This window comes from Gymnodraco acuticeps, unplaced genomic scaffold (genome assembly GCF_902827175.1).
Source record: "Gymnodraco acuticeps unplaced genomic scaffold, fGymAcu1.1, whole genome shotgun sequence".
Classification (NCBI taxonomy): domain Eukaryota; kingdom Metazoa; phylum Chordata; class Actinopteri; order Perciformes; family Bathydraconidae; genus Gymnodraco; species Gymnodraco acuticeps.
This window is the reverse complement of record NW_022992265.1, coordinates 1263868-1289839: the sequence shown is the minus strand read 5'-3', so window position 1 is coordinate 1289839 and position 25972 is coordinate 1263868. Positions and strand designations below refer to the sequence as shown.

General features: G+C 43.7%; 1 protein-coding gene across 6 annotated transcripts in view; it reads right to left on the bottom strand.

Moving 5' to 3' along the window:
* robo1 (roundabout, axon guidance receptor, homolog 1 (Drosophila)) overlaps positions 1–25972 on the bottom strand; it is a 254486-nt gene that overhangs the window by 108039 nt on the left and 120475 nt on the right. For all 6 annotated transcript variants that reach the window (XM_034207109.1, XM_034207111.1, XM_034207110.1 and 3 more), the window contains one exon: positions 23375–23701. In XM_034207109.1, coding sequence (XP_034063000.1) covers positions 23375–23701 — 327 coding nt within the window. The remainder of the gene's footprint in view (positions 1–23374; positions 23702–25972) is intronic.

Here is a 25972-nt window from a genome sequence, read left to right as displayed (position 1 = left end):
ATCCTCCTCAGCACGCATTCGGCTGCCATAAATAACTGAGGGGTCTTGTAAAGTGGTGCTCCATGGTGAACCGGGGATCACTCAGTGTTTTATTAAAACTATGCTTGATAGCGCAGTTCATTTGATTACTTTGATGACATCCAGAGTTGTTATGCTCTACAGCTGTACACTATTACACACTACTTTTATCTACTTTCACTCATCACCCAAAGTGTAATTTCAGCCGAATTATAGCACAACTAAATTGCATTATCCCAATCCCTGTAATTTTCGCAAATATGGTGATGACACTTATTTGGACCACGAACAAAGCATATATTATTGGAAAGAAGAGGACAGCTGGGGGCAATCGTAGTTCAGTGACGCAACATGCACGGTGGGCGAAATGTAGTTCAAGAACCTTTCCAAGTTAACCATTGTTTACTATCCCTGATTCACTGTGGTCCTGACCCAAGGGTCATGCTGTGGCATTATCCATATCAGACTGAGTACCTTTTTTATTTGTCCAGAGACATAACCTCTGTCAGCCAATTACAGGCCAATGTTGTCAGCAGGACAGCATGATGCTGAAGCTCCCTGATGAAAACAGGCATGTAGAAGATATAAATCGGTTTCATCTGGAGCCTGTCCATACACCAAAAGTGTGCATACAAGTATGCACACTTCCTCATCCACACTTGCCGCAATATTTTTCCCTTGGCTCTCATCCATCTCACTTTGTTCCACAAACTCACTTGTGATCATTTGCAAGAAAAACCTTTGTGAGCATCTGTTTAACTTAGTTCTACAGGAGTGCACCTTAACAGTCTTTTAACTTGACATCAAAGCTGAGTGATGAATATAGTCCCCACAGTACTTAGCAACTATAAGCACTCGCTACAGATGAACTTGAGATATGGGACTAAGAGGAACTATTATTACTGTATAATAAAAACACTCTTCAGTTTTTATTATATCATGTAATAAATTAATATTACATATTTAGAAAATGTGTATGTATATGCCTTGATAATCCTGTGACATAAAAGTCGTCAAATTCCTTGACATTCCCAAAATCCCATGACCAATGGGAAACCTGTTAAGATAAACAATTTCCTATTACTTCACTGAATTCCTCCGAAAGGCCAGATAGTCAAGCTATACAGGTGTGTATTTAATGTGTAGTCTACCATTCAATCCGGCACACCTTTTGTCTACAACCTGGACAGATAGTCATTCTCCATCTGTGGCTGAGAGGATTAACAGGCGGGCTAAGGGAGAGTCTTATCTCACCTTGCAGAGATAAACCAGAGAGAGACAGAGGCATTTGAACAGAAAAGCCACACACAGCTTTCTCAACAGACTGTTTGTTTAAAACCTGGTTTAAGGGTTTATGCTCTGCTCTGCCTTCCCTCAGGAATGAGTGCACACTGGCCATTGGCTTCAGGGTTGTTTGGAAAGGGAAAAATGGTCACCTTGATCTCTTCTCCTGTGACAGTTTCCAGACAACACAGAAAAAGGACTTGGCCTAGTTTTTCTCTGCCTCTGACCAGAGACACTCTTTTGGGAATATCCTGACACCCTCTCATGTAGACTTGTGGTATAAATACAACAGAAAGACATGTGGTTTTAACCAAGTCGGAAAACAAAACAATTGACCCGTGAACCTTAAGAATTAAATTCACACATCACCATAGGAAAATACATAAATGTACATGATCTCCAAAAATAGCCTTTTGTGGCAGCCAACCAAGATTTTCTACAAAACTATGACACTTCCATCTGATTGACATCCACTCTTTAAATTCTGACATTTCCCTGGCGTCCAACGACACATGCAAAAGTGAATGATTTAGGACTCTCTACAACTTCATGGTCTGGATGAATAACAGTGGATGTTCAAAATGAATATATTATAGTTATATGAGTACAGCTATAATAACGTTTGTGTGCCTGGAGGACAAAGCTGACTTTATGTGGCTTTGCCTAAGGGGAAATACTTGGAATCTTGAGCGTGATCAAAAGGAAACCATATTTTCTGATACATTTCCAGCTTGAAAGCACTGCAGCAGAAATGATTTCTGTGGCAAAGTGAATCTGAAAAGAGTCCATGAAGTCTATGATCTATACTCATAACGGAGGATTTGTTCTTTGACAGTCATTGCTAAGATTTGTCATTGCTGAATTTTTTTTTTAAAGAAGATACATTTGCCACTAGCAGGAAGGACACACACTAAACATATGCATTGAGAACAGGGGGAGGCATACAATAAGTGGTAGCAGTTGCATACACATGTAACTCTCCAAGCAACTGTTATTTGAGTAAATAAATAAAAAATCCTTTTTGTAGACAATTTTAATTAAGAGGTGGGTGTGTGAACCCCACCAAGCAATTATAAATTATTCCTCTGCAAAATGGTCTAAACAATTATTAATTGCAATGAGCTTCAGCCTAAATAAATACCTGATGAGCTGCACATTTCAGGGAAAATAAGGAATCTTGCGAGAGTCAATATGCATAAATAATGAAATATGTGAGCCTGATGTGAGGCTGAAGGGAGGTGTAATTATGGTCTTAAAGGGAAATTAAATTTAATTATGGGACTACTTTAACAGCTGATTAGATCAGGTATATGCTCCCATACCTGTGATTCCCGTGTAGTTGAGCCTATAGTCTATAATGAAGACAGCTAGGGAATAATATATTTAGAGAAAGGTGGAGATTGGGTACAGAGGTATCTTTCATCTTAAAACCATGTCATTAATTGTTGTATATTAAAAAGCTCCCTGCCACAAAGAGGGCATCCTGTTCAAGGTGACCTCTGGGGCGTGAAACATCAATGCATCAGGTGCAGGCTAACTGATCTATTGAAGGTGGGAAGCTGGAAGGAATCATAGCAACTTCAAAGGGACCATTGGAAAAAACGCAGATAGAAAGAAAGAGAGCACTTACATCAATCAATAATGATGTGGGAAATGTATTCACATTCTGTTGACCAAACGCAGTGCTAAAGGGGAATCATTATTCCGAGCCGCCACCAGAGCGTGATGGCCATGAAGAGTTTAAGAGCATGAATTACATTTAAGGGGAACTTGCATTGTGAACAAACACTGCAGCGCCCAGGGATGAAAGCCAGCTGTCAGGCCACAGTGGCAACTGAGTGCTTCACTACTGAGGACAGTGTCTGTTTGCCAACAGCAAATAACCGCCTCTGGCCCATTTAGTACCATCTCTTTTTATTTTCTGCAAACAAAAGCAGTCTGCCACTGAGATGACACAAGCTCTTCTCAGTGGCTACCGCTACAGCGTCCGATCAAACACAGAGCTGTGGAACGAGCCCAAAGCCAACACAGTAAAGAACCCTGAACTAACCAGAATACATACTGCCAGGCCAACTAAGAGCCATTTGAAGTCCCTTCTGTTTTGGCTCATTGTTATCCCTGCATCTGCTTTGCATGGAAAAGTGTTTATTAGTCATGAAATAAAGTTTAAGAGAGAAGCAAATTAACACACATAAAATATGTATATTTTTCAAGAGTTTACAAGACTTATATGGGCATATTCCAACGGTGAGTTTTAAAGCGACATAATGCTAAACAATATGGCAGATCTGAAGCCATGATAGAAATATTGACATTAGTCTTAAGTAATAGGCCAGAGGCAAAGTCCAATGTCACATAAAAAGGCAGGAAGCCAGGTGAGTGGCAACAGAAAATAGACATCATAAACACAAACCACTCCTTAAGTCATTCAGACTTTATTGCTACACACTGAAGCTCTACCACAGACAAAGAAAAGTATACTAGAACGACAGCAGTAAAATGGCCCAATGCCACGGGACTGCCAGTGAATACAAAATAAGGAAATCATAAAAAAGCCGTCTAGTAGGTAAGATAGTAGATGAGACTGTCTTCAGGGAGATATGTCAGCTGGCAAGTGCTCAAACAACCCCCAAATGCAGGCACATGTAGCTATAAACACACACACACTCACAGACAAATTCTGCACAAACACACACATCACACTCCCAGGGACACGCACACATACATTCTATGGCAGCATGCTTATAGAGAGTTGCCAGCTGTCGGAGATCTTTAAAAGAACAGAACACCACCTGTCCCCTTATCTTCCCTCACGAGCCAAGAGAGAATCTCCATCCAACTGGAGCCACCTCCATCTACTCTCTCATCCTAATGGCAGCTTGTCCGTTATTTTCTCTTCAACAATTTATCCCTCTCTTTGTTGTTTTTCACCATCTCTCCTTCTGGGCTTTTGATCTCAAAGCACCAGATTCCGTGCTGTTATTTTCAAGCTCATCAAGGCTCTCCAGACAAGAGAGCAATCTACATTTTGTAGGCAGAGTCCTGTTGGTGATGAGACCTGATGAGGTTTAGATTTGGGTTAACGTGGACAGTTTTACCAGATGTTGCTCCTGTTGTTGCCAGATAGGAATGTGGTCACCGGGTCAGTGACAGTGTGTGCGTGATGGGGTGCAAGGTGAAGATTTCTCTGTCTATGTGTTTACATTATCTCAGTCTTACACCTCTGTCCTCTCAGTGCCATTGTTATGCTTATGGTTAAGCTGAGCGTTTGGGTGCTGACAGATGGATAGAAGCCAGGCTGAAGCATGGGCAAACTCTGACCAAAGCTAAACCTGGTTTTGCTCCTTTCAGTGTAAACACCAGCCAGTTTGATACCCTCACAGAACGTTGAGAGTAAGCATAAATTATAGTAAAATCATGTCTCTGGAGGTTAGAACAGAGCTACCCAGTTCTGCTACAGTCAATGTACTAAGGTAGAGCACAGTGCTAATGGCAGCTTTGCTCGGAGTTGTTAAACTAGGGGAGCATTCTCACAATTTGAGCTGGCAGCTACTAGTCAACTACAAGCAGCATGTGCCGTTTCCAGGTAACCAGCCGTAGTGAGAATGTGTATATGATGGCAGTGCTAATGGGCCAGAGTTCCTTTGGAGAAACATACACACACAGGCGCACACACACACACACACACAGGCGCACACACACACACACAGGCGCACACACACACACACACACACAGGCGCACACACACACACACACACACACACACACACACACACACACACACACACACACACACACACACACACACACCACACACACACACACACACACACACACACACACACACACACACACACACACACACACACACACACACACACACACACACACACACACAGCTTTCCTGTGCGTACTGTACACACAGCACAGGAGTACTTTAGCCTGGGAAAGCCTAGTGGAAGAAATTAGTGAAGGCACAACAAGCTGTCTGGGAAACGTGGAGGCCAGGCTGATGTTTTTCAGACAACCTGAGCAGCACTATAGCAGATGGAGGTCACCACTGCATAGCATGGCTAAAATGAACCCAACAGCTTAATGTGAATTAAGCTGGGCCCCTGGGCAGGGAGCTTGCATCCCACAGGATTGAGGCGGGTGCTGGGCAGGCAGTTCCAAGCCGGCAGGGACCTGACCGCAGCTGAGGAAAGATTTTAAAAAATCAGCAGGGTCCCCTCTGTTTCAAAACTGTCAGTCCAACTCCTCTGAGGTTGAAAATAAATGTACATGCTGGTGGTGAACCTTGGGTAATGTGATTAAATCCTGGCAACGCACTGAGCGATGATTAACTTATTCTCTCTCCTCTCTGTGCCCTTCCATGCCGCTTCTTGCATCTCTGTCAGGCAATCAATAAGCTATTATAGCTCCAAACAGTGGGGGAAATTAACTTATGGCTCCACCTGCAGAGTCGGCACTCTCCACTAATCCCAATGGCAGGGAAAAACGAGACTGAACGCAAAGGCCAGGTCCCGAGATCATCTGCAACCACACCATGATTGTCATCATGATGCTCACAGAGAAAGTAAAAAAGGTTTTAAGGTCCAAACATGGCACTTTTGCATTGCATTATAAGGTCGTCAGAAAGCAAGAAGAGTAGAGTTACACTTTAATACAAGTACAAGAAAAGGGATACAGGTTACATATGTGTTGAAAACTGGCAGAGGTGAGTGCCAAATCTTCAGCTATTTCTAGGGAAGTGAAGAACTCTGGGACAAGCTATATCCCCTGGTCACTGAGGGGCTTTCTGTCCCATCCATCAGATGGGAGCCAATCGGCTAAACGGAGCAGAGGCACCACTGACAGATTATAATCTGATACTAGTGCAAGGCGGAGAAAGAGAGAGAATAGAAATGTCACCCCCAAGCCTAACAGCAGTACTATGGTCATACAATACCCGTCCTCACTGAGTCACATGTCAGCTATTTCAAACTTACCCACAGCAACTGACTACTGTTTGAATTTTGAAAGGATCCTCTCCACTTTTCTCCTTTTACACATGACGTCCCCATGTCTGCCTTTTATCCAACTCTTTGCGGTATATAGTTACATGGAGATCCTTTTGTGTCCTTGCCACACCCCTGTTCAGAAAGGTCACGCAGGCACAAAGAAGAGGTGAGCGTGTATCTGTTCTATTCATCTTGTAGTCAAGCTGCCCTTCTCTTTATGGTCCTAATTACGATATTATATATGTTTAAATACACCCCATTGACGAGGATGTTGTTAAGCCTAGAGTGCGTAAACAATAGTCTCTAAAGCTAATACTACGAGACAGATGTTAAAACAACTGAAACTGAATATTGCAGATATGAACTGCATACTCTCAATTATGTTCAGTGATAGCTTGTTGCTTTCACTGTTCATCCATTTCTTTGTATGTCTTTTGTCATTAGTACATTATTACCATGGTAGTGGAGTCAATCCCTCCATTTGTAATGTGAGACCAAGTATGCTGAGTGTCTGAGGCTTATACATGAACTGCTATCATTACAGAGAGGTCAGAATAACAGAAAGCTTGCATGAGAAGTACACAGTGATAATGAGCAACAACTCTTAAGTCATACCGACCCTATTTCAGGACACACTCATGTATCTGTGACACAACAAGGAGAAACTCATTTTCTCCCAATTGTTGCCTTGATGATCATATTAGCTACCACGGCAACCAAGGACAATTAGATGACAATTGAATGCCATCATGTATCCCCTGTTTGCGTTTGTCATTGACTGATGGCAGGGCCGATACTGTCGACAGTCAGCAGCATATAGACTACATTTCATTTGTAGTCCGACAGCACAAATCATTATCACTGTTTAGCTCTTCTACATCACCAGCTATTTCTCCTTGTCTTACTCCAGGCTCAGCAACATGCAACTATAATAAAATGTCAGATGCCCCCCCCCCCTTTTCCAGTCCCTTCTTCTTTGCAAAGGCCTAGGACATAAAGTATCTCTTCACTTCAATCTTTGTCTTTTCACAGGAGACAGAGTGAGGGAAAGCAATAAAGGAGAGGGAGAAATAGAAAGGAGAGGAAAACATGAGATAGCATGTTGGAAAGGGAAGACATATCAGATAAAGGCTGGTACAGCACAAGGGGGCACAGCCACTGTTTCCTGTCTTATCAGTTCATTGAACCTGAGCCGAATCAGCCTCTGTTCCTATCGCTATGGGTGAGCAACTAAAACTTTTCCTCTCCACGCCTCCACAAACCATATCATTTTAGAATGTACAGATGCCATTGATATTAGGGATAGAGGAGCATTACATCATTTCACAGTTCATTGTCAATAATATATCCAGAACTGACAATGTGATTATTGCTGTGTCATTATATTCACATACTATATGTTGCTCTCTTTGCTAAGAAATTAACATGACTGCTCTTGTTTCATTTCGCGAAAGCAGCTGACACTGTATTCTGGAGCATGCTTGTCAAGTACGTGCCTGACATTTCACTGTTCTTGTTTTGTATCCATTCTATATTTCAACCAAGCGTTCACAGCAAGGTGTCTGCACTCTGTTGAGAGTTAGAGGTTAGCTGAACAACTATTATAACTAATAGGTGGTGAATTGGTGAGGTGTCTCCTGGGAGTAAACAGTGAAAACATGGGGGGAAGAAAAAATAGGCTGGGTGTGCCCCTTCAGCACATTTTTCTAACTTTGCTGAAATGTTGTCTAAAAATCCCTGAAGTTCCAGTCTCCAAACCCCTAATCCTCCCTTGCTCCATCGTCTTGGATCGACGAGCATGATAGAAGGTTTCGAGTGAGGGCTTAACCTTGGTTTAATAACCAGAGCATGTCCGCAGAGCAGAACACCTCGTCATATGACCAGACACCATAATTCAAGCGAGCACGCACACACTTCACATACACATAAACACACACATACGCGCAGACTCACTGGCCACAAGAGAGGCTCAGACCAAGAGGAGATTACACCTCACAACAAGAGTAATACCCAGGTCTCTGCAGAAGAAGCGGAGATTAGAGTCAGCAGCATACATTCATCTGGTTTTCACAAGCACTGACACACAGCTTATCACCAGGAGCATTTATCACGTATGGTGCAGAACCAAAGACACACCTCAGACTAATATGGAAACATGTTGATAAAAAGTGTACTAAAAACATGCACACACACAAACAATGTTGTTTTAAGAGGGGAGGAAGTGAAGGCACTCTGCTATCAGTGGTCCTCCTGAGTGGAAGTATAGGACCACTGGACTATCTTATCTGCTCTAGACTAGCACTTCATAATGTTAATATCATACTTCACTATCCTGGGAGCCTGCACCCATCCTACAACCAGTGGCGAACCGTGTCTATCACAACTGGACCTTCTGTAGACACACACACCCCCCGCCGCCGCCCCCCCCCCCCTCCGTGGCATTATAATGTCCGTCTTTTCACTGAATTGTCGTCTTGAAAAGGGTACTCACAACAATTCCGCAACAACTTCACCTGTTGCACTTTCCATTTCAACATACTCTCACTCCCTAAGCGTCCAATAACGACGTTTGGTCAGTGTCCGTGGCGTCCAGTTGTGACGCTCCTAGGCTCCTTCAGCGTCATAAAGTGACGCAAATAGCTTTCAACTGATTGCAATGTATTCCCATCTGCGGCGGGATTTGACGCTCATGGAAGCACGGCATTCGTTTGTGTCGGCTGTGGCAATGTGAGCGTCCATTCCCATTGGATAACGAAGAATTGTACACCCGGAAGTAAGTATTCCCCTTACTGTCGATTGATTTTACAGTGATATCTGCACTACTCATCGACTAAAAAACACCAGATTATCCTTGTTAATTACACAACATTGATTGGTTTAAATTGTGTGCAATGCTTTTGTATTGTTCCCCTTCGATTCGGAGAAACAAATATTTTTTCGGAGTAAAGGATGGCAGAAGACACTACACTACCCAGAATCCCCAGCTATCGTTTGGACTACACCATGTGCTCTGTTTGACAAACCCGTTTTTTTTCACCATTCATTCCAATGGCTGGCGTCTATGTCACGTGATCTTCAAATTTCTCCCTGCAGAAAAATAAAACATGGCCGAACTTCGTTTTATTCTCGGTGGAAAATGCCTATTTTAAAGTTAGTTTGGCCATTAAAATGCGTTTTGATGTCATTTGATGCGAGAAATATGAGTTGTTATTTCATATTATGTGTGCAGTGGATGTACATGATCTTTAGTTTGCTAATTATTACGAAGATTACTTCAGGAAATCGCGACGTTTTCATTGTTACCAAGGTTGTTGCTAGGGACGCTGCTATCGATATTATTTCTGTTATGTTGTGTAACTGTTTAATGGTGTTATCTTTATTGCTACCCCCTTCCCCGTCAGTACCTAGTGTTGATCCACAGCGCAAACATATTAGTTTAACAAAATCCGCATCTAAAGATACGTTATTTTCCCCTGTGCAATTCCAGTATCACATCTCACAGCACATCGTCATTAACAAATACCGGAAACAGACCGAAAACATTTAAAAAAAAAAAAATAATACTTTATTCCGAGTGTGCTTGATTTTCTCTTTGAAAGTCATCACATAACGGCATTGTAATACACGGTTCGGCTGCATTAAATATTACATATCTGCCGTAGTTCTCTATTTATAGAGCCCTGATGAGAAGACTTCTAGACAAACATGAGGAACTGAAAACGTGACGTGGGTCATAAATATATCAGCAATTAAACAACATCTTACATTTCTTTTCACACAATACGTCTCCTTGCAGTATCAACACTAATTCGGCTGACTTTTATATTTGATCCAATTGGTAGATAGGCTGTATTTACACCATAAAGGTGCACAGCTGATATAAAGGGACACCTAGTGGTTAAAGCATGTTATTGAATTTCATTATTTTTATTATTAGATATTAATAGGATCCCTATAAAGTATATTCATTACTCGTTATTCTCTACTAATAGTTCACTAAAGACTGTATATAATTACTATTTTGCACATCCCTTTCAAGATTTCAAGATTTTCTAAGGTTTATTGACATATCATATAGGCCTACACAACTATGGTGTAGTTCTGCATTGAATGAAAAACTTGGGTCGCAGGTTCCTCAATAGCGCATTACAAGACATCTATCAATATTTGTGCATACCTCCAGCAATGTTAACTATGTTGAAGCACTTATTTTAACTGATATTATACATCATGTATTATACTCTTATAAGATGTATGTAGATATTTCATCTCCGGCCTTGTCAGGTATTGAACAATCAATACATAAAGAACACAGAATTGTTAAATATAAAACACAGAATTTGTGTGATTATACTAAATGATTTACAAATAAACACCACTGCATAATGTACAACTGTAACACATGCTGATGTAACGCAAATGTTTCCAACCTGGGATCAATAAATTATATCTTATCTTAAGCTGATCGATGGCTACTGCCATATTTGCAAAATTTGCCTCTGAACCTTGACAAGTGCATGTTTCAGGCTTATCAATTAATGTAATGTAATGTAATCTATTAACAACAGGAGGGGTCAAAAACATAAGACCAGCTGTTAAATAAAGCTCTTCTGACCTTAGCTGGCATGTGTGTATATATATATTAATGCTGCCCATTATGGGCACAAGCAATTTTCACCCATTTATTAATTATATGTTTTACATTTGAGTGTTTCCTATCCCCTAAACCTCCAGGGATGTACACAGTTTAATACTGGCAACTTCTTATTATGGGAAATACGAAAACGTCTTTTAAAACTACAACTCCCAGTAGAGACGTGCCATAGATAGAGAGCATGTTGCGAAACAGAATAGCCAGCATGTGTAGTTCTGGGGACGGGGTGGGGGAGGGGGGGACGCGGTGGACCCGTTCAAATCCAGTTTTGGACGGGGGGACGCGGTGGACCCGTTCAAATCCAGTTTTGGACAGTCTGACGTGGTTCCATCCCATTTCAAGTGCTGTTCGAGAATCGGCGTAACCCTCGGAGCACACTCACCAATCACAGAGCTTGAGGACTATCACGGGGTTTGTCAAACAGAGCACATGGTGTAGTCCAAACGATAGCTGGGGATTCTGGGTAGTGTAGTGTTTTCTGCCATCCTTTACTCAGAAAAAATATTTGTTTCTCCGAATCGAAGGGGAAAAATACAAAAGCATTGCACACAATTTAAACCAATCAATGTTGTGTAATTAACAAGGATAATCTGGTGTTTTTTAGTCGATGAGTAGTGCAGATATCACTGTAAAATCAATCGACAGTAAGAGGAATACTTACTTCCGGGTGTACAATTCTCCGTTATCCAATGGGAATGGACGCTCACATTGCCTTTAAGGGCAGCCAACACAAACGAATGCCGTGCTTCCCTGAGCGTCAAATACCGCCGCAGATGGGAATACATTGCAATCAGTTGAACGCTATTTGCGTCCCTTTATGACGCTGAAGGAGCCTAGGAGCGTCACAACTGGACGCCACGGACACTGACCAAACGTCGTTATTGGACGCTTAGGGAGTGAGAGTGTGTTGTCCATTTCCACGTTAAAAACAATAAAACGGCATGAATTGCTTCGTCGCATTCATAGATCCTCTGCCTCGAGCCAGTTAACTAGCGGGCCTTCTAGAGCAGTGGTTCTCAAATGGGGGTACGCGGACCCCTAGGGGTACGTTGGAGTACTGCAGGGGGTACGTGAGATTTATTTTATGTTAATGAAAAAACATTTTTTAATTTTTTTTTATTTATTCTACTAAAATCATACAAAAACAAAAACGTATAATTCATACACACATGCATTTACAAAAACTACTAATAGTAGTTTAACTACTTAATTCAAAGGTTTACAGTAATTCTGGATAATAAAATGGGGAAAATAAACGGGGTGCTCTCTTTTCCTCTCCCTCTCCTGACAGCCCGTCAGTCTCGTGCAGCTCGCTGAACCTCTAATAAGTGACCGACAGTAAAAAATAAATATATTTATAACTAGTTTAGCTAGTTCCAGAGTAGATAAACTAGCTAAGTGTGTTAGGTCTAGTGTATTTTTGCTCGGCTCAACGGTCCGTCACAGCGGCGGAGCTGTGATCATGCAGCAGCTGATCGGATCTCTGATCTCTCTCTCGCGTCCGGTTACCCCTAATGATATCCCACCAGGAGCGTCTGCGCTGCGTTGCGCTGCGGCTGCGGCGTTTTTAGCGATCGCGGCCACTCTAGTCAATGGGTGCTATTCCACCAGACCCGCTGCGCCGCGGCTCGAAGCGTCCCAGAAGCTCCTCGCCGCAAGGAATTTCTAAAATATAGGATGAATCCTATTTTTGACGCGGCGCAGCGCGGCGCAGGCAGGAAGTGGAACGTTCATCCAACAACTGCGAGGCTGCACACACGACGCTCCGCTTCCGCAACGTTTTGAAACGCGCCTGGTGGGTTATGACGCAGGAGGAGGTCGCAGCCGCAGCGCAGACGCTTCCGGTGGGATCAGGGGGTTAGACTTCACTCGCGTCTATGTCCAAATCTATCAGATCTAGCTAGTTCTAGTTAATTATATGACTGCCTGCTTATCAAAGGACACCTAAACAATAAGCGTTGCTTGGCAACGGCGTGTGGCCGCAAAGTATAGCGCAGCATTATACATATGTTTATAAGAGGGGTCAAAATCCCATGCTCATAAAATGCTACTATATTTTTTCTCTTCATGCCCCAAAATGAATAAATAAATAAATATACCAATTTTAGGAAAAGTAACAAAGTTTGAGCAGTGTGGGTTTTATATTAACAGAGTTACACATATTTCAAAACGCGAAGTGTAATAACTGCAGTTCTCATTCATAACACTCCGTTCGATGTCTCACTATGGGATGCGCCTCATCGCGGAGCAAACAGAAGCATCAATCTCATTACGCCAATCCTGATTGGCTGGTGATCTTGAAGTCAGCGTCAGGGAATTCACCCCCTATAAGTAGCTTGCGCCACGACGCATGCGTCATTCAAACACCTCTTCTCGCTTCAGAGCACATCTCTATAGTAGCCGGACAAGCTTAACGGTCCACAGACTGAACCCAAATATAACCATTTCGGTCGACGGGCGCTCGCCGGCTACTCCTTCTGCTTCGCAAGAAGACGGTAATACTAACGCCAGTTAGTATTAAAATCGACCTCGCCGTTTCTTTCCCCGGAAAGTAAGGTAAGGTTTTGATTTTTCTCAAGCTAGCTACGCACCTGTTGCTAGCTAGCTTCCCCTTACTACCGACACCACGGTAGCGAGGACACTTTTATTTTTCTCTCTCACGGAGGAGAAAAGGATTAGAAGTATATTGACACACCAGTCAATATTCTTTGAGAACAAAAGACCCACACCGTCCCTTTTTCTCCGGATTAAGGACGGGTTGGTAACACTTTTTCTCTCAACGACGTACCTGTTACGAGCGGGTCCTCTCCACGCCACGAGGCGAACAAGATGGACGCCTCTCCCCCTCACACCAGAGGAGTCAGGGACTCGGAGGGTCGGTCATGCGGCTGCGGGTTGAAGATAGCAGGCACAGACTCACACCAGGTCTGCTCGTCCTGCCTCGGGCTGGAACACGCCCAGGAGGCTATCGACAACCCCGGCTCGTGCGGGCATTGTGCCCGTTTCACCCGAAAGAGCCTCCACCGACGGCTAGCACACCAAGCTAGCTTGTTGGAACAGGACTCCCTCATGTCCACTGATTCGCCGTTTGGCAATCAAGACACGGGGGCGTCCGCCGCAGAGACTGAGCCCCTCACTGTGTCGGTCTGGGGCTCACTAACAGCGGCAGCTGCGGAACCGGGATCCCACGCCGTGTCAGGCCGGGACCCGGTGGTGGCAAGAGACGCGGGAACGGAGCCCCACGCCTCACCAGGCGGGAGCTCCCGGCGAGACCTCACCATGGTCTCGCCCGCAGAGGCTCGGCCTGCTCCGCGGGCTGTAAAGGCTCCACCGTCACGCACATGCGCAGTGTCGGTGGGGATTGTCGAAATGGGGCACCACAGTGCTCAGACACTGGAGGGCCCCATAACACAACAAATAGAGACTCAGAGGGGAAGAGACGTGACATCTCAGCTGGCTCTAAGGAGCATACAGCGGGAGATGCTCACGACATCTGCTTGGGTTTCTCAAGACAGTTACACGGAGCTACAGACTCCAAGTCACCGTCACCCCACCTGAACTCGGTGCCCTTTTCAGCTCGCTTATCAGCGGAAAGAGTGAAAGCTTTCAGAGCTTGTCTTGCTCTTTTTCAGCTGCGCAAACATGTTCTCTTCAGATCATGCCTGCGATTGCTGAGGCTCATGGCGTCAGCCATCCTGGTCGTACGACTGGGACGCTTACACATGAGGGAGTTTCAGCGCTGGGTGGCCGCCCTAAAACTAAGTGATGGTTACTGTGAAATGCGTAATGGCACTGCGCCACTGGCTGCACCCGACTTTTCTAGTACGAGGTGTGCCTATGGGTGCTGTCCTTTCACGGAAAGTGGTCACCATGGACGCATGTCTGACAGGTTGGGGAGGTATTTATGAAGGTCGCCCGGTGAGGGGTCTCTGGAGCAGAGACCTCCAGCGGGCGCACATAAATTACCTGGAGCTTTTAGCTGTGTTTCTCACCCTAAAACGCTTTCTGCCTTTCCTCAGGGGACATCACGTCCTCGTGAGGACAGACAATACGACCACAATATCGTATATTAACCGCCAAGGGGGTTTGCGTTCTCTCCAGTTACACACACTGGCGCGCAAACTGATCCTATGGAGCGGTAGACGTCTCCTCTCTCTGAGAGCGACGCACGTACCGGGAGTGATGAACCTCGGGTCAGATCTACTGTCCAGAGGTATACCACTTTATGCAGACTGGACTCTACATCCAAGGATTGTGAGCCAGCTGTGGGTGCGTTACGGCAGAGCCGCGGTGGATCTGTTCGCATCGAAAGACAATGCTCAGTGTCAGCTGTTCTTTTCGATGCGCGATCTAAATGCACCGTTAGGCGTGGATGCACTCGCGCACGATTGGCCCCCGGGCCTTCTGTACGCGTTCCCACCCTTGGCTCTGATACCCCCAACTCTGGCCAGAGTGAGAGAGCAACGCCACACACTTATCCTGATAGCTCCGCACTGGCCAGCTATGTACTGGCTAGCGGAGATATATCAGCTGCTGTGCGGGCAGCCATGGCAGCTCCCACTACGCAGGGACATACTGTCCCAAGCGGGGGGGGTGATCTTTCACCCACACCCAGAGCGCTTGGCTCTATGGGCCTGGCCCTTGAGTGGTACAATCTGAATACAGTGTGACATGAAGCTGACCCTGGCAGCTGCCAAGCGAGCCAGTGGCACTCATGCACTATCTGTACAGTCTTCATGCACTCAGTTCGCCCCAGGGCAAACAGAGTGTGGTTGAAGCCCAACCCTGCCTTTATCTTAAGGCGGTTGGTTCAGGTACCACATTTGACATTGAGGCATCCTCCCCGCCACTGTATTCCTCCGGGGAACAGCGGCCGGATTTGCCGTGTCCAGCCCGTGCTTTACGCACGTACAGGGACAGATCAAGGGTGCTTCGTCATAATGACCAACCCCTTGTGTCCTGGGCTAACCCTTATAAGGGCAAGCCTGTTACTAAGCAACGGCTCTCCCACTGGTTTGTGGAAGCAATTGCTTTGGGGCTCATACGAGTCAGAGTTCGCAGGCACCCTCGGGTCCGCGAGCTCTTTCGACTCAGGGTCTGGCTGCATCCTGGGCTCTGTCCAGGATGTCTCCCATCCAAGACATTGGTGCAGCGGCGAGCTGGTCCTCGCCGCTCACTTTTGTCCGCCTCTTAACAGGCTGGACGTTCTGCTCCCAGTGTGACTCAAGCAGTGCTGGGCACCTGGTTGAGTCAGAGCTCTACCTGTTAAGTTCTGGTTGGTTTGGTGATTTTCGAGATAAGCTCGTCTGACAATACGGGAGCTACAATTTCCCATAGTGAGACATCGAACGGAGTGTTTTGAATGAGAACTATAGGTTACTTACGTAACCCCAGTTCTCAGAGTAACATGAAGTGAGATGTCTCACCAGACGGCCCTCCTTGCTATGGTGAAGCGAGAAGAGGTGCTTATTTTGAATGACGCATGCGTCGTGGCGCAAGCTACTTATAGGGGGTGAATTCCCTGACGCTGACGTCAAGATCACCAGCCAATCAGGATTGGCGTAATGAGATTGATGCTTCTGTTTGCTCCGCGATGAGACGCATCCCATAGTGAGACATCTCACTTCATGTTACTCTGAGAACTGGGGTTACGTAAGTAACCTATAGTTTGCCTCCCTGTCAGAATGACAAAGATCCTCAGTGAATCTCAAGCCCATGTTTCTCACTACATTGTTAGTACAACTTATTAAAAAGATCAGTTCAATGCAACTAATGTCGTCTTAGTGTTATTGCATGATGTTAAAATTGGTTTGCCATGAATTTAGTGATGGATTGTAAACATTTGAAGTGTAGCATTTAAGTGCTTCTCAGTTACAAGGTTGTTGTTTTAATAAATCAGACACTGATGGTGCAGCGCTGCACTGTACCTCTTTATATAGGCTTTTTTTCCTTAACAAATAGTTTTTGCGCTGATCAGGAGGTACTTGGCTGAATTTTTTTTTCAAAGGGGGTACATTATTGAAAAAAGTTTGAGAACCACTGTTCTAGAGTACCCTGGAACCGAGGGAAACTCTGGAAGAACACGCCCATTGGCTACAAATCAATATATGATTGGTTGATCAAACTGTCAGTCCAAACGTACGCTCTCATTCAGTGCAACGGCCAGGGCATTCTATCAAGGATGTAGAATACCTTGAAGGATATTCTACCCAGAGACCCAAAACAAGATCTGATTGGTTGCTTTCTTTTCTATCACAAAACCACTGAAATGCGTAGTGCATGGTCCGAGAAGGACAAGCACATCAACGTAACACTGTAATACTACAGATCAACAACACAGATACCATTCTCATTATTCATTTTATATACTTTTTTTTACATTTTATTTATATAATTAAATCGATTTTTTGTTTGTTTTATCTGAGTGTTCCAGGGTATTCTCTGAATACCTTGAAGGCCCTGACGGTTCGCCACTGCCTACAACCCATGATCCTGTTCTGAGCTATATAGCCAGAAGCAAGGATTACATAGAGATGAATAAGCAGTCACTGTGGCGACCAAAAGAAACGCTCTGACGATCAAGAGTTTAGGAAAGGCCCTCGGTAGCTCTACTTTTTCAAAGACCTTTCCCGAGATATCTGGGCAATGTCAGTGTGTGTACATTGATGGACTGTTACAACCTCTACAGAAACAGAGGAAAGTGCTTAAAGTGGAACACATAAGTCCGGATTCCCTTACTTGTTAACATTAACTACATGAATGCACAGAGGAAATCCAAAAAGTCAAAAACGGAAAGGAAAGTCAGTGTGAAACCGTGCTGTTTGGCACATCAATCGCAGTGGCGAACCGTCAGGGCCTTCAAGGTATTCAGAGAATACCCTGGAACACCCTGTGTGTCTACAGAAGGTCCAGTTGTGATAGACACGGTTCGCCACTGATCAAACGTATTTCATTCTGTATCTTGACATAGATCAAACAGACAAATATCTATAACACTAAATGGACCAACCCAAGCCATAAAGAAACATTTGATGTCACCAGTAAAAAGTACCGCTTTCATCAAGGCTCTGCATTTATAGGTTTATGGTGCAATTTCCTAAATTCCACTCGTGACAGTCTGATAATGCAAATGATAAGAGCAGAGACAGGGTGATGGGAAATCACGTGATATTATATTTTGCTTGGCTCAATTTCCTAGTCTCAAACTCTCAAACTGTGCTGAATTATGTGTTTATGCTGTGTTTTCTCTAAGACACACAGACAGGAGGAAGGAAAGGGGCTCTGGTGGACTTTTGGAGGCCATGTCTCTCTCGTCTTCCTCGGCACAGTGGCTGTCAGAGATGGGTGAAGCATGGAGTGATTGATGGGACTTTGGGCAGGCTCCTTTACCCATGTCTGTACACCTGCCCCTTTAGCTCATGTACAGACTCCTTCACATTACACTGCGAGACATTGTTCACTAAACCAGTGTAGTGATGGAATCAAACACATACACACACCTCAAATTCCCCCCAAACTCAGCAAATGTTGCCTCACCACCCACACTTGTTTTATCGCACGCTTCATTCTGATATAAACCAATCCATTCATACCACAATTTCTTACTCTGTAGGATGTGTGCTCTGTATAGGCTTGGTGCCAGTAGTTGCTGTGCAACAACACAAAGCAGCTAAAACCCAGTAAAAAGCTGTTCTGTTCTGGCTCTTATCTGCTTCTACACTGCACTCTTTCCCGTCGTGAACATTTTGAGCTCTTGGCCTCGCATCTAGCCAGCAGTATTAGTTTTGGTAGGGGAGGGCTGTGTGTGGGCGGGCTTTATGCTTGTTTTTTGCTCAAACCGTGCTCTAAAAATCCCAAATCAGTGTGACATTTGACATATTTTACATGACTGAAAGAGACATGAGCATTTTTTCTTTTAGTGTTGGGTGAATCATGTTGTCCACTATCTGCCAGTATGTGTCTCACACATTTAAAAATGGTCAAAGTGTTAACATCCAGGTTACTAACAAGCACAGCACGCTTTCAGAGGGTCCACACATTTTTCTTATGCCAGTTTTTGTGCAGAAAATGGCATTTAGGTGGAAACCAAACAGAGCAAATAATGCAGGTCTAATTACATGGATTGCATTGATTTATGCAAACACCCTGAAGTGCTAAATTGGCTAGGTTCAACAGACCACACGCAACATGCATGATAAAAATGTCTCTCTGCATATATGGATTAATAGAAGACTAATTGAAATGCGTGTGTGGAACATATCTTCCCTGCAGAGGTTTCACAAAGACTTAGCTGACAGTTATGTGCTGGAGGGGGGCAGTGTACAGTAGCCAGTTGTTTCCCATGTACTGAAATTCTAGATTAAAAGCATTAAACTGAAATAGCCGATAGCATCAGTACACACACAACAACTCTTCAGAGCAAGATAAACTTAAAATAAGCCATAATTTATTAAATGAAAGTACAGGGATTTGTCTGAAAGCCAATTGCATGACTACAAAACTGTTTACACTCGTAAGAGTTTTCTAAGCGAGTCAGAGTTCAGCTTTGACATCCTCACACACACACACACACAGACTGTGGAAGGGGTCTGCATTCTAACATAAAACAGATTGGAGAGGAGGCCAAGGAGGGTCTATGGTGTGAGCCCACGCCGCTGCTGCGTGTTGGCTCATGAAGCAGACCCTGGCTGTGCCGTTTGCACCAATTTGCTCTGAACCTCCATGAGACAAATAACTGCCACAGAGCTGTAACACACTCTGCCTACAGTCCCCTGGCAGCTCACCAACACACTCACTGCTCCTTCTGCTGGGGCTGTCCACCGTTTTTTATTCTGTTCTTGCTCTTTGCTTCTATTTCTCTACCTCACTCAATTTATTTGACTCTTCACCTCAGTCTCGTTTAAAGTTTTACATTCTTTATTATTTGCTAAATAAGAAGGTTACAGGAGTAAACATGGTATCCAAGAGTAGAGCTTATGCACGTTATCGCCACTCTTGCAATAAGTTAATGAAAGGCAAACACTATTATAAACAAAAACTGTGGCAAGGGGAAGTGAGGAGAGCTGTTTCAGTCATGGGGTTGGTTTGTTTCAGTGGGTAGCAGTGGGGAAATAAAACAGAGTAGAAAGCATAAATGGGTGAGGGCGGAGGAAATATAAATATTAGAGTAAACTCAGATCTGTAATGAGAAGGGGTGTGAGGTTGGGGGTGCTGAAGAACAAAACACGAAGACCCTCAGTCTTTGAGATCCGAGAGATGTAGTATAAGGGATTTTCTGTGAGAAAGACAAATAGGTCTTCATATTCGTGGGTGGTGGCCATGCTGCCTTTAGACGGGCGCATGCTAGCCAACTGTCCTCCGCTCTGTAGATGACCCTTAAGCATGGCCCCCAATCTGTCACAATGAACTCTGCCTGCTTCAACATATCCAATGCCCCGACCTTCTCCCACAAAGATTCGGCAAAGCCAGCTGGCTGCACATGGTGACAGAGATTTCACAGAAGCATCAAGATCAGTTAGATACTCAGATACACTTGGTGGACTAGAGTTATATGCAATGTGCCAAATTCAAGTAAACACCCCTTCGCTTCTGTTGTTATTGGCTGTAAAAAGTCAACTTTGCCTCTGGAGAGAGGAGTCTGTGTGTGGATATAAGGCCTACAGCCAACCCTGTGCGGTCAGCACTGTGCAGTCAGCCAGGCCACCAGACAGCGGGCCCTGAGGTTATCGCCTGCTCAAGTGGAGCAGTGTGCCGTCCATTACCTCCCTTTACTATCTCCGCATCCAGGGAAAGGGAAACAAGCTATTCATAGAGCCTCTCAGGGGCTCTTACACTGTGCTGGGTAAATTACTGCGACACGTCACAGAGATTACAGTACAACACACATTTTGTGGCTATATCTTTCTTGGTAATTGCTTAATAGGAGCGAGCACATTCTCTAATACTTTAGAATTCTCTTACCAATGTATTCAGCTTTTGGTGAAAGCATGAATGAAATCTAAAGATAAATAGGTTATGGAAACATAATTCATGACCTATTACTTTTAGGTGGCATTTCCATGTGGACTTACTCTTACTTATTTATCAACTGGCAGTCATTGAGCATAGAGGAAGTTTGTTATGTTGACATCTCTAATACAAAGCAAACAATCACATAATAGGGAAAGAATCCTATCTTAAGACTGTTTGAATACACAAGGCAAACAGGATTCGTGGTGAGTGCATTTCCCCGGCTTTGGGTTAAGAGGCTCAGATAGAGAGATTGTGGGCTGTACTGTACATGTGGTTAATGATAAACCAAATAAACTGGGTTAGCTCTCCTAGCCTGGCAAAACAGGACTTGATGAAACTTGGATTATGTTAACAATCGCTGTTGAGTAGAGGAAACTGTAAAAGCCAGGGTCTTAGAATAACATCTCCAAAATGTTGTGTTTTAAGCGTTTAAAGTGAAAACGTTAGAGGAGGAGAGCTAGTCAAAGTAAACACAATTAAAACCACCACTTCCTTCTTTGGAAATTAAAAGCCTGGTTGTTCCATCAACACAGTCTTCATCTGGGTAAAACAGCCATTCTACACTGTTCAATGAATAACAGTTAAGGTATGACAAGCATCTTTAATGGCAGTAAAACATTCAAAATGCTCTAAAACGTTATAATACACTCTTAAGAGCCAGATGTATTGCTTGTAGTTTATTTTCTCTGGAGTTTTAATGAAGCCTTGTGAAGACAACTGAGTGTTTCTGGGCTTTTTCATTTTATACTGCCTTTTTTCTTAGGCAAGGTTCCATCCCGGTTGCTCCGACAACATAATTATATGTAGTTAGGCATGAGCTGCATAGAGGGGAGTCAGAGACACCAACTAAGCGAGAAGGATAGAGAGGGCTGGAGCACAGTAGCTTGTCATTATGGGTCTTTTTGAACCTTATACAAAACAAGCAGCCCAAACTTGAGATTGAGCCAATGGTACTTTGTACTCTGGTCGTCGTAGGTCCTGCCAAGTGTCTTGTTTTTCTACTTGGAAAACCCACCTCTAAAATAAACACTATATACCATCTACTTCTGGGGAAATATTTGTAGCTTTCTGACCTGTGGAAACTTATGTTGTGCCAGAGACGTGAGTTCCCTTGAGGCTTTCTTATTTCCATATTTGATGTTATTCATTTGCCTCTAAATAAGTTAGGATGATTACATTTAAATTGTGCAGAATAATTTGTTGTGCACAAGCTTGGCAGGTATTACATATTGCAGAATATATGAGGACAAGACACCATCTGGACCACCACTCACCCAGCGCAATATCAAGTAGCCTCTAACGGTATCTTATGCATTTGACTAAAATATCACAAATCAGCCTTAATAGCAGGGCAGCTTTGTCACATCTGTACCCTCAAGAGATCCCTCTAATACAGCTTAAATACGAGAAAGAAAGCCTAATTCTGTCTGACCAACACCTCATTCCCAAGACCATTAGCCTCAAATAGCAAGGAGTCCCTGCCAAGCGAGGCAACCTCCCATACTCCATGTACACATTTAAACACACACAAACAGACACACACACACAAACACATACACAAACACACATACTTCTTTCTTCCCCCATCTTGATTAGATTACAGTGAGCGGGTTGGTGACAGCCTCTGGGCATGCTAATAGAGTGGTTGATATCTGAGCTCTCCTCCTCATCCTTCACTCTCAGCAAGTCAAGAGAGCACAGAGATACTCTCTCTGAAGAGCTGACCTCACCAACGAAAGCAGCCTTTCAAGAATCATGGGAACAAATTTGTCAACACAGGTCAACACTCACAGAAAGTCTAAATGGTAAGAGTGTTTTTCTCTCTCACTACATTGCATACCCACGGACTGTCAAATATACTCATTAATACAGTATGTCTCCAAGCCTGCTTGTTGACCCTAAAGATGCTTAAATCCCCTTTACATCAACACTAGCCCGTTGTTGCGTGAGCGTGAGTGTGGCAGGAAATAAAGGGAACCTCTGATACTTCAATGAAATGATTGGGAAAGCTCTTCATTAAAAGATGACTTAACACAGATGAAAGATTGCATTCCTTCTGATATAAAACCTCATATCTATCTCTCTGACAAAAAGCAGAATCAGGGCCAAACCAAAAGGGCTTTGTTCCCATTGTAGCTCTTGACCACCTACAGAGGGACCTTTAGAGAAGCACTCACCCTGGAATGATCAGGCCATTTCTCCCCCAAGGCTCAGCAGGCCTACAGAGACCGCTGGGCCAAACACATCCTGCCCATCTCCTAAGAGATTATCCAACTCAATGAACACATTGAGCACAGAAACACTGAAGGAAACTGGAGCCTGCTATTCAGCTGCATCTTAACCCAAACTCTTCCATTCACACCCACACTAGAGGCGAAGAAGAAACAAGAAGGCATGCTGCACTTACTGGCTACTTCCAGAGAGGCATTGTGGCTCGCTGCTTCTCCCAGGTAGTTGCGGGCAACACAGACATAGGAACCTTCATCCGGCTTGCTCCGTCGTCCGTGGACGATGCGTAGAAAAAAGAGGGAGCCACTGGGCAGCAGCATGCGCTGAGAGCGGGGATTGTCCCTGTCCGTTTCCACCCGCTCTCCATCCTTGTACCACTCCACTGTCGGGGTAGGCCGCCCCTCAGCTTTACAGTTGAGGGTGGCGGGCTCCCCTTTGGAGACAATCAGGTCAGAGGGGTGTTCCACAATCCGGGGTGGGGTGTCCTCTTGGCGGAGACGAGATCCTGAAAATAAATGAAAATAGTTCAAGTTTACATCTTGCAGCATTTAAACCCGTGATTGGATTTTAAAGTCCTTATTTTGATAATAAAATGTGGCACACAGGGCAACCAGGCATGTTATCGTGGACTCAAAAGTACATTATGAAAGACAGCTATACCTTCCTCTGGCTAATGTAATTAGCAGTGAAAGCCTCATTTGAATACCTTGCACATATGTATACATATTTGAACACTACAAGATTAGTATTCCATTTAATTATTGAGAGTACAAACAAATGTAGGTTTATGTTCTAAGGTTTGACTGTGTAAACCTATAGTGCCTCTCTGTTCAGCTCTGCAGACACAATTTTAAACTGTTTAACTTGTTGAGAAACTTCCTATATAGACTCAATATTGATCAAAAAGTATGCTTCTTAGCTCCTTAACCAAATGCAGAAAATATATTTGGAAAGGAGTGGACTGTATTATTTCAGGTACAATAACAGGTACTGCAAATGCAAATAAAGAGCAAATTAACTACCAATTTGTGAGAGAAGTCACCCTTTAATTACACTTACAGCTCCTTCAGCAAACCCTAGCAATGCTCCAGCTATGTGACTCATTTCTCAGATCAAAGAGCAAAAAGGGATAAATAGAAAGCAACAGTACACAAGAATATGACACACCTTTAAAGCAAAAGGAAATTAAAAGATAAAAGATAAGATATGGATGCAGTGTCTAACTTTGGGACAAAGAAGGAGTAGAGATTACATATTGAACAAAGACAGAGCTGCCAACAGCAATGCCAAGGGGGTTAACACCTCAGTGCTATCTCAGGTCATTACTGTTGCTCTCCGACCAGTCAGCTGTGGCTATCAAACCTGCTTTACATGCAAATTACCTTCCTGTTGTTAATTCCTGAGGGGTGGGACTTGGTGGTTGTGTGCCTACACACAATAGTATGTGTATGTGTGTGTGAGGATGAGAGCAGGTTTTTTCCCCCCACTTGCCATATCTCCCAACATAGGCCTTTGGAGCCCTTTCAGGAACCAATTAAAAAGAGTCTGGTCTAATTGGAGGCACAGGCCAGCAATTAATTTACCCAGCATCCCGTGAACTTGCCACAATGTCTCATCTCTGTGCCCTCCACCCATCCCCCGTTACCCTATAAAAATGTGGTGCTGAGGAGGCATCTTCTTGTGGTCGCCATATATTTTACTTATAGTCAGCATAATCAGTGACAGCTCTGTGGAAAGATTAATCACTTTACGCATGTGTAATGTGGTCAATGACATATAATTAATCCAGTACCCCAATGAAGGACATCATGATTACAAGTCTTGTCAAGTTATTCCTAAACTATGACAGGGTGGACTTTTTTACACTTTTGTGTTTATATCCTTAACAAACACAAAGAAAGTACAGTGGTTGTGAACGGCTGTAATTGTATATCCAATGAGCCACAAAATAAAAATATAACGTTTTTTTTTCATCACACACAAATAAATGTTTTCAGCCAGCCTATAGTTGAAATTAATTAATTGATATTCTGCACTTGAGGTTAAATGGTGTTTACAATTTAATGGATGCAATACAACAAAACAGTATTCAAAATGAGCCATTCAAAACTACTGTATTTAGAGCGAATAGACTAAAGCCAATCAGTTGATAATTAATTTTTCAGTGGCCACACAAACAGTAAGCCTCACACAGAAATCAGTGTAATGCTGAATATCATTCTATAGCAACTCAAAGGATATGAAAAGGACGTCTTTGGAGAGTAAAACATAAAGACAGAAACAGATGGAGAAATAGACTGAGAGAGTGTCATATCAAGCCTGGAGCAAGAATGAATAAGTCTGCTATGTGACGTGGAGTAAAGTGTATGCAAAATACATGTCTCTGCTTCCTGGTTACTGGAGCTGCCTGAACCACTACCAAGCTAATTAGCTCCATTTTGCTCTTGAACCTACAAATCATATGTTAACGAGGCCAAGCCCTTTGGTCCGGGCAGCATAATAAAGCAAAGAGCTGAGCTAACACTACTCGCTATGCTAACTTTCACAGGCCCATTATCACCACAGTGACTGCACCACTACCATTGCCATTCAACACCAGAAAAGGCAGGCTAATATGTTTTATTAAAGAGGACTTTGATGAGCTCCGCTGCTATCTGCTTTCCCCGTTCCCTTCCTGATTTAGATAGCGCCCCTCTAATTTAAAAATGGTCTGAAGTTTGGGATTTTATGGAGGAACCATTAACTATTTAGATGTGGCCTACTGTGCGGAGAGCTG